At 40.3% G+C, this 10,129-nt stretch overlaps 1 protein-coding gene across 1 annotated transcript; it reads left to right on the top strand.

Annotated features, from left to right (window-relative positions):
• The first annotated feature begins 688 nt into the window (after window positions 1-688).
• On the top strand, window positions 689-3,345 carry LOC125583766. The gene is made up of 3 exons (XM_048751261.1): window positions 689-2,230; window positions 2,307-2,462; window positions 2,553-3,345. Exons 1-3 carry the CDS (start codon window positions 1,875-1,877, stop codon window positions 2,758-2,760), a joined length of 720 nt encoding a protein of 239 aa, XP_048607218.1. The 5' UTR covers window positions 689-1,874; the 3' UTR covers window positions 2,761-3,345.
• Window positions 3,346-10,129: the final 6,784 nt, after the last annotated feature.

The following is a 10,129-nucleotide window of genomic DNA, read 5'->3' as shown; positions in this document are numbered from 1 at the left end:
CTGAAAGACATGCTTGTGACAAAAAAAAAAAAAAAACTGAAAGACATGCTCATTTTTTTGATGTATAGATTCATTGTAACTGTTGCCCAAAAAAAGATGCATTGTAACCACGAGGAAGCACCCGCGCATAACACTCAGTTCCTTGTATAAAAGATATTTTGTTAGGTACTTTTTCTCCTTTGGGTCGCAAATCAAATGTTTTTTTTCCTATGTATAATAGCTAAAGATTAAAGTAATTTGCTAAATGTGTGTTGTAATACTAAATCATTTTAGTTTATAAAACAAAATTTATCAATAAATTAATATAGTTTAGTATTATGTATTATCTAACTCTATTATACTTGTGTTTATGTGATTTATGATATTATTATTATAAAAAAAAATCAAGTTTTGTATTCTTGTAACAAATTTTGTTTTGAAAACATAATTATGTAACAATACTATTTTACACATTTTTTATTTCTCAATTTGAAATATATATAAAAGTTAAATCAAATTGGACATACGGTTAAAAACTAAATCAAATTGGTACTAGATAAAAAAAATTTGGGATACTGTTAAAAACATCAAATTTTTAACATTATAATATATTGTGCCTGTAAAATATTACGGCACAATTAGTTAGTCTGTAATTCAGATTTAGTGTATATAATTTGTTTTATAAACGCAGTATACATATGGTGATTAATTAAACTCATTTGGTATAGTGTTCGTCGTTAGTCTAAGGGGTTAGTCGAAATTTGATTTATATTGCATGTTCAGAATCAATACAATACAAAAAGGAGAATAAGGGCTCCTCTCATGCTTCCACGTCACCTTTTTTATTCCACGTCTGATGGGCTGATGGGCTAGCTTATTTTTTTTCCGTTATGCTTGGCCCGTAAGCCCGTAGCTTTAGAGAAACGAGAGAGACGCATCGATCCATCCGTAACCCTTATCTTCTTCTCTCTCGCGCAAGACTGGAATCTCCCTCTGAGCCCTTTCATCTTCTTCCGTTGTCTCTCTCAACTTTGTCTGCAAACACAATTTTTTTCTTTCAACTTCTCACCTTCATTAACGCTCAACGAGGTTCAACACATCCTTCTAAATTCCCTTGATTATTGTGATTGTCATTCGACACGGAGGAACCGACCTCCTACGCCTTCGTTTCATCTCCATGTTCAAGGTAGGGACAACCACATCACCGTGCTCTACTTCGACACGAATGTACCGATCCCCTCCGGCTCATGATGAATCCCGTGCTCAACCATCTTTTCTATGGATTTCTTCAAATCCAAGTACATATCTTCTGGTCTTTGGTATATATTTTAATTTTCTTGAGTCTTTGTGATGATTTAATTGATTTTCCATGAAATCATTTGTGGTTAAAGAGGAGGATGAGACGCTGCGTGGAGGTGGCTAAGGGTCGTTGGCATTTTTACCTTTGGTAACGGTGGTGGAAGCTCCAGAAGATGATGTTATAGGAGTTTGTTGATATGATGAGAAGTAGCTCTTTATCTAGAGCCTTCAATCTGTTTTTTTTTTTTTCCAATCAGTAGGAAGAAAGGAGGCTGCAAAGCTTTAGAAAAGTACTTTCAAATAATTGTAATGACGGAGGCAATGTACAGGAGTCTAACTTTATTTGCATAGAGTAAATTTTATTAAAATTGATCTAATTGGAGAATGGATTTGGTCGCGATGGTGAGAATGTTTGGATTTGAATTTGAATTTGCATTCAGCTTCCTGAGTGTATAATTGAACATTAGGAGTTTTTTTTGTATTGGTTTTATTGATAGTATGATCTTGCTGATGATTATGGTTTGTTGTTCTCTCCACAGACAGCTGTTAGTGCTTTATATTCTCAGCTCAAAGAGCTCCAGAAGAAGGATGCAGACATGAAGGAGCGTGACAAAATGTTGTACTCAAAGGTACTTCCTTTTCTTTGCAGGAAAACAGATCATGTATCTTTTAGATCCCCTTTTTGGTTTTATATATATCCCCCTTCCAAATATATGAAGCATTTTATATCACAAATGCAGGGGGACACTGATTCTACGAGTAAGTTAATTGGTTATTGTATGTGTGTTCATGCATTCATATACTTAAGCTATCTGAACACTGTATATTTATATAGGTTGGTTGCTAGAGACACTGATCTTCCATTGGCAGCAACACTGCTGAAAGCATATGCAAAGGTTGAGCCTCTGACAATAGCTGAGCTCAATTATTTATTATCACTGCTCCATCCCAGGTAAAATAACTAGCTGTCTTAATTTGTAGATGTTAATGGTGTGGCTCTGTTTGTGATTCTGATATCCAACATGTAGGACATTGACTTCATATGTACCGGGAGAGTTGCTCGCGTTGACATGGACAAAGGGTGGTGTTATGCTGCATGCTCCAAATGCAGTAAAACTGCATCACACTGTCTCCTCTATTGCGTTTGTGCGATGCGACAATGCTCATGCTGTCGGGACTTTCCGGTACGCCTACAGTTTATAAATATTTCTCTCCGTACGTATACTCATGCGTGTCAATACTTTGTCTTTGCCTTTGTTATGCTTTTTCCTTAGCTATCGCGTGGAGACGGCCATTGCTGATGGTACTGCTGAAGGTGCATTCTTTTGTTTTGATGGTGTAGTGACGAAATTACATAGCCTCAGAGCAAGTGAAGCTGGTCAAATGCTGGTAAGATACACGTCTGTCTCCTTACGTGTTTATCATCTACCAAGTACTAACACATCTACAAAACTTCCTGTGCCAAATAGGCTGAAGGAGTAAACCATGAGGACTTTAAGATGCCTCCATTTACTACCCATATAGAAGCAAAGTCATACACTTTCCAATTCAGTGTTAGTACATATAACTTCACAGCAATCAGACATTCACCATCACGCTCATTCTCGATGAACGTGACTGTGTGCCAGTCTCTGACGTTGTCGACAACGTAAGTATAATGAGTATTATGTTGTTTCGCTATTTACATTTGAATGTATGTATGACCATCTGGTTGGAACAGATAGGTAGCGATGATGATGGGGACGACATGCCAGATGGCAATCCAATTCGTGTTAAGGTGGAAACTGGAGGGAGCAGTGGCGAGGCACCGTTCAATGCTGATACAGATCCAGTTGGTGTGCGCAGAAGAAGACGGCCAACTCATCTTCCGAGGTGGTTAAGAAGACGTGTGTGGCTTGAGATAGACTAGAAAGAACTATAAACACACTACTCAAAATTTAAATAATGCTTATGCATCTTCATTTCCTTTCGCGTATTGGTTATCTATGTTTTTGTCTTTCTCCAATTTTTGGGTACTATATTTGTCATACAATCTTCCTAATATGAGTTATCTACCTATTAACTTTCCACTACTAATTTATTTTTACTTATACATTTGTTTTAAACCCACTACAAGAAAACATCGATATTCTGACGGACATTCCGACAGAAAATGAAATCCTCGGAATATACCGAGGAATTTCCGAGGAAATTCCGAGGAAACACAAAATTGGGTTTCCTCGGAATTTCCTCGGAATATACCGACGGAATTCCGAGGAAACTACAGTCCGTCGGAATATTCCGAGGAAATTCCGAGGAAAACTGTGTTCCTCGGAAAAAACCGATGAATTCCGAGGAAATATTATAGCCGTTGGAGAGCCATTGGGGGATTTTACAAAATTCCGAGGAAATTCTGACGAACTAGTTTTGTCCGTCGGAATTCCGTCGGAATTTCCTCGGTATGTCGGCAGGATTTAAACTATAAATACAAGCACTCCTCTTCCTCTTCATTCACTTCATATCTTCATCCTCCCTCTTACTCTATTTACACACGAATTTGATTCATAAAAAATATGTCTTCTTCAAATTATTTTCGTTCTTGGATCGATCGACCTCATTTGGATCCGAACACGAGATTGCTTACGGAAGAATACCAACGAGGTATAACTGAATTCATGGGGTTAGTTCACCGACAACCGGAAGCAAAAACAGGTATGTTAAGATGTCCTTGCTCTAATTGTAAAAATAGAAAGGTTATTAAAGAGTGGGATGTTTGGACTCATCTATATTTGAGTGGGTTTACACGAAGTTACAAAATTTGGTATCATCATGGGGAAACTGATTATGAACATGGTAGTACTAGTGAACCTCAGCCAGCGGTTAGATTAGAAGAACCAATTAGAACGGATGTAGATTATGGTGTAGGTACTGAGCAGATGGTAAATGATCATTTTAGAGGGGAAGATTTACCCAATGCAGAAGCTAGGAGATTTTATGATATGTTGGATGCTGGAAAGCAACCATTGTACGAAGGTTGCAGAGATGGTCATTCAGCTTTATCATCTGCTACAAGATTGATGGGCATTAAAACAGATTATAATTTGGCTGAAGACTGTGTGGATGCGATTGCTGATTTTGTAAAAGGTATTCTACCCGAGGATAATGTAGCTCCTGGTTCATACTACGAGGTTCAGAAACTCGTAGCTGGTCTTGGTTTATCGTATCAGGTAATAGATGTATGCAGCGACAACTGCATGATTTATTGGAGGGCGGATGAACAGCGGGTTACATGCAAATTTTGTGGAAAGCCTCGTTATAAAGATACGAGTGGAAGAGTTCCAGTGCCATATAAAAGGATGTGGTATTTACCTTTGACGGAAAGGTTGCAGAGGTTGTATCTGTCTGAACGCACAGCGCAACCAATGAGATGGCATGCGGAGCACTCAACAGATGGTGAGATCAGACATCCTTCAGATGCAAAAGCGTGGAAGCATTTCCAATCAAAGTATCCCGACTTTGCGTATGAGAGAAGAAATGTCTACCTTGGATTATGTACTGATGGTTTCAGTCCGTTTGGCAAGAGTGGAAGACAGTATTCTCTATGGCCCGTCATTCTTACACCATACAACCTCCCCCCAAACTTGTGCTTGCGACGAGAGTTTTTGTTTCTCTCGATTCTCGTTCCCGGACCAGAGCATCCTAAGAGATCACTTGATGTGTTTCTTCAGCCACTAATATATGAGTTGCAACAACTATGGGCTCAAGGTGCTGAAACATACGATGTTTCGTGTAAAGAAAACTTTCAAATGCGGGCAGTACTAATGTGGACAATAAGTGATTTTCCAGCATATGGTATGTTGTCTGGATGGACAACGCATGGAAGGCTATCATGTCCATATTGTCAAGATAACACTGATGCTTTCCAACTAAAGCACGGAAGGAAAACGTGTTGGTTTGACTGTCACAGGAGATTCCTACCACCTGATCATCCATATCGTAGGAGTAGGAATTTGTTTACGAAGAACAAGAGGGTGTTTGACAGTCCACCTCCGGAAATTTGTGGGAAAGATTTGAAGATACAACTAAGAGATTTTGGTGCAGAAAGGACGCCAGAAGTCGGTGGACATGAGCGTTTTCCGGTAGATGCTGTTGGAGAACTACATAACTGGCACAAAAAAAGTATTTTCTGGGATCTGCCATACTGGGAGGATCATCTGCTAAGGCATAATTTAGATGTCATGCATATTGAGAAGAACTTTTTTGACAATCTCATGAACACGATCCTTAATGTTCAAGGTAAAACAAAGGATAATTTGAAGTCAAGACTGGATTTAGTCGATATATGTGCTCGTTCAGAACTTCATGTTGATGAGAATGGTAGGGCTCCTTTTCCCATATACCGACTTGATGCAGCGGGAAAAGATGCGTTCTTTGATTGGATTTCAAACGATGTGGAATTTCCAGACGGTTACGCATCAAATTTGCGTAACTGTATCGACAGAAAGGAAGGAAAGTTTACTGGCTTGAAAAGCCACGATTGCCATGTAATGATGCAGCGCCTCCTTCCGTTCGCCTTCAAGGAACTATTACCACGAAATGTTCATGAAGCAATTGCAGGGATAAGTGGTTTCTTCCGCGATTTATGCACGAGATCAGTGACTCTTGAAGGTATTGAAAATTTGAAGACTAACATAGCCGTGATTCAGTGCAACCTTGAGAAGATATTTCCTCCCTCATTTTTTGATGTTATGGAGCATCTTGTTATTCACCTGGCAAGAGAATTGGAACTTGGTGGTCCTGTGCAGTATAGATGGATGTATCTGTATGAGCGGTATATGTTCCATTTGAAGAAGATGGTGAAAAATTTAAGTAGGGTGGAAGGTTCTATAGTCGCACAGATGATCAATGAAGAAACTTCAAACTTTGCCGAGTACTACTTTCCAGCAGAAGTTCAGACCAAAAACAGAAGACCTGCTCGGCATGATGATAGAGGCGAACGGGCAACATATCATGTTACGGTTCCAGACATTTTCACAGACGTTGGACGACTTAGCGGAAAACCAAAGGACCGTCGACTTACTGAGCAGGAGCGCAGTCATTTGCAAACATATTTGCTCACCAACTGCGAAGACGTTCTTCAATATGAGAGGTAAATAAATGAGCTTACAAATTTTTATTTTAACAAGTTGAAATTTAAATCTTAATTAATTACATTATTGTCATCATATACAGGATTTTCATGGCAGAAAAGCGGTTCGAGTATAGATACGCCACAGAGGACGAACTAGAAGAAATGAAGCAGAGAGAATTTACTGGATGGATGTTTACTTATGTGAGTGCTTTAAACAAATTAAAATATATTTTATCACATATTTATACTAATTCACATTTATTGATATAATATATATATGTGCTATTAATAGGTGTCTGCTGGTTTGGCCAGAGGTGAAACATTTGACGATTGGATACGTGAGATGGTCGTTGGACCAAACTTTGTTGTGAAGTCATATCCGAGATTTTGTACTCGAGGATATGCATTCACAACTCAGAAGAGGAGACGTTCGAGTACGACTTATGATGCTGGCGTTTGTTCTGCATCAGGAGATGATGTATACTACGGACACATACATGAGATTTTGGAAATCAAGTATTTGGGCATGGTTGGATTGCGCTGTACTGTTTTCTATTGTGATTGGCACGACAACACCCCAGATCGAGGTGTGAGAACAGATGCATTTGGTGTTACATCAGTAAATTCGAGGCGAAAGCTGCAATATTATGATCCTTTCATTCTTGCTTCCCAGGCCGATCAGGTAATTAAATGTTAATTATTCAGAATGATTCATCATCATGTGTATTAATTTATAATTTTTCTAAATGTTACAGGTTTGTTATATCAAGTACCCCCGGGTAAGGAACAGAGATGATCCATGGGTTACTGTTACAAGACTCAACCCGAGAGGCCGAGTTCAGGGAAGTTCTGAGCTGGAAGACCCACTACAACCAAGCACATCCGGCAACTGTAGTGCAGCAGAAGATTTAGCTGGAGTTGGCCTTGTAGTCGATTTAACCGACTTTGGAGAGGAAGCCGTCGTTCACGTAGAGGATGAACCAGTGATTGGAGAGTTTCACCAAGATCCAGATTCAGATTCATCTGGTGATGATGACTCGGAAACAGACTACCATTGAACTTATTTTTTTTTTTTTAAGAAATACCGAGGAAATTCCGAGGAACACTTGATATAACCTCTTTCCTCGGATAATAGTTATTTGGTTTATCTAGCAAGGCAAAGCTGAATACGAATTAAAAGCTACACAAAACACAACCAAATAAAACAAAGAAACCATGTAAAAGAAATACGAACTCATAATTAAGAAACCTAAAAAAAAACTCAGTTCAAAATTAACAGAAAATAAGACCATAAAACGTTAGAATAGAAAAGAAAATAAAATAGCCGGTGATAGCTCCTACTCCTCGTCTCCTGCTCCAGATGTTCCTGCATCGTTGGGTCTCTTGGACCTCTTTCTTACCCTGTGTGTACCACTCGAACCCGAACCAGAGCTGGATGGAGAGTTGTCCCGATGAACTACATCATCCTTTTGGCAACGACACGGCCTGATACGTGAAATGGCAGCCCAGATCTTGTGTAGCATGTCGTTGTTTGTCTTTATGCTCTGATCTCTCCAATGTTGTTGCTGGCGCGAAGTGGCGTTCGGTGGAAGCTCTTGCAGCTTGTACTGGCTGGAGTCTGATGGGAGTAGCTGATGGGGTTGTGAATCATCTGGAATGGCTTGTGCAGCCTCATCTTGTCCTTCTTCATCAACCACGCCCTTGCCTTTGGTCTGATATTTTGGCGTGAAGAAGGATGGCTTGTCTACTAGTGCGGTAGCAGGGGGTAGGAACTCAACTGCAGCCTCTGAAAGTAGAGCAGTCAGGCCGATCTGAGGCAGGTGGCAGTAGAGTGTTTTCTTCGCTCGGTCCTGGAATACGTAGACGTAAGGACCATCCCGATCGATCCTCGAGTGGGGACCAGCTATGAACTCCTTACTTACTAGAGAAATGACATCCAGGTAGTTCCAAGCAATGTTGTTCGATCTGTCCAGTGCTACCTGCTGGTTCTCGCAGTCTACACCCACATGTCTAAGGATCCGAGTAATCACTGCACCAAATCCACATGCATTGCTCTTGGATTTGGTTACTTTCCCCTTGTATCCTGCTAAGTTTGCGGCCAGCACCGCTCCCATGTTGAAGGCAGTAGCAGGTGGGAATGTAGAGTTTCCAAATGCCGGTAGCAAATGCCTCACACCTTGGTACAGGAGGCACAACTCCCATTGCGTGACTGATGCGGCTGTGGTTGTCCCGTATAGCAATGAGCCAATGAGGCGTGTCGCATATCTCAGTACTGGGCTCCGGATAAGTGACTCCTTTGCCTGAGAAGATCTATAAACCCCTGTGCCAATCGTTTCCCAGAAGTTCAACAGCTCTGAAGTCCAATAAAGACCATATGTCCTCTCCCCCGCACTCAATCCAAATAGTCCGCAGAGGTCTGTGAAAGATACCTCATAGTATACTTTCTGCACTACGAATGCCAGAAAACCTTCCTGATGGCTATCATCGGGACGGGTGACGTATGCGGATGCTATGAACTGGCGTACCAACTCCGGATAAGTGGGTTCCTTGAGGTTGCATAGTTGGCCTAGACCCATGTTCTGGAACAGTCCTTCAATGTCTGCTTTGATTCCCAATATTGTCATCGTCTCAGGACATGCTAGTTGTGTAGCCGGAACGGCTACCTTCTTCATGTTGTTGTAGTGGGTGGTATCAGACTTATCCCACTTCTTTGGCCTTTGCTTCTCCAGCTGTGACGAACCCTCTTCTTGTGTGTTTTTCTTTGCTGATGTTTTCGTGCGCTTCATTCTCTACAAAATAGAATCATTGCTCTCAACATGGTTATAATCAATTAAGAACTCAAAGCAACATGAAAATGAAAAGCGAAATCGAGTTGTGATAAAAAAAAACGAAATTGAAAAAAATTCTCTATCCCTAAATCATCTCAAATCATGTTCCAAACTCGTTGATCACAGACAATTGTGTTCTATTCCATGTTTAAACATCTGTTTCATGCATATTTGATCAAGGAATCAACACGGAAATAAGAAATTCACAAAACCCAAAAAATTGCTCAAGAACACGATTTCAGAATGTGGAGATTCGCGGAGTATACCTGTCTTAGGGTGAAGACGAGTGTAGGAATCAGGTAGAGCTCGAAAAATCAAGTGGAATAGAGCCCAAAATTGTTCAAATCGGATGATTATAGAGAGAGAAAGGGGGGGGCGAATTATAGGGGAAATCGGAGGGGATGAGAGTTCTAAGGTTTAGATCCAAAAAAGGTCGGGTTTTGCCTTATAATTCTGTTTTCCGAACACGCATCGATCGATGCGTTTTTTTCTATAACGCATCGATCGATCACATTCTTACGGCCCGGGCCATCTTGGTAATCGATCGATGCGTTTTTGTTCTATAACGCATCGATCGATGCGTTTTTAAAAAAACATACAAGATTTTCCGAGGAAATTCCGAGGAACAATTCAGATTGTCGATCGATCGATGGGATACTCTCATCGATCGATCACAATCTTACGGCCCGGTCCATCCTAGTAATCGATCGATGCGTTTTTGTTCTATAACGCATCGATCGATGCATTTTTAAAAAAACATACAAGATTTTCCGAGGAAATTCCGAGGAACAATTCAGATTGTCGATAGATCGATGGGATACTCTCATCGATCGATCACAATCTTACGGCCCGGTCCATCCTAGTAATCGATCGATGCGTTTTTGTTCTATAACGCATCGATCGATGCATTTTT

The sequence above is a fragment of the Brassica napus genome, chromosome C3 (genome assembly GCF_020379485.1).
Source record: "Brassica napus cultivar Da-Ae chromosome C3, Da-Ae, whole genome shotgun sequence".
NCBI classification, from domain to species: Eukaryota; Viridiplantae; Streptophyta; class Magnoliopsida; order Brassicales; family Brassicaceae; genus Brassica; species Brassica napus.
The sequence above is the reverse complement of the archived record's forward strand: the minus strand, read 5'-3'. Positions and strand labels throughout refer to the sequence as shown.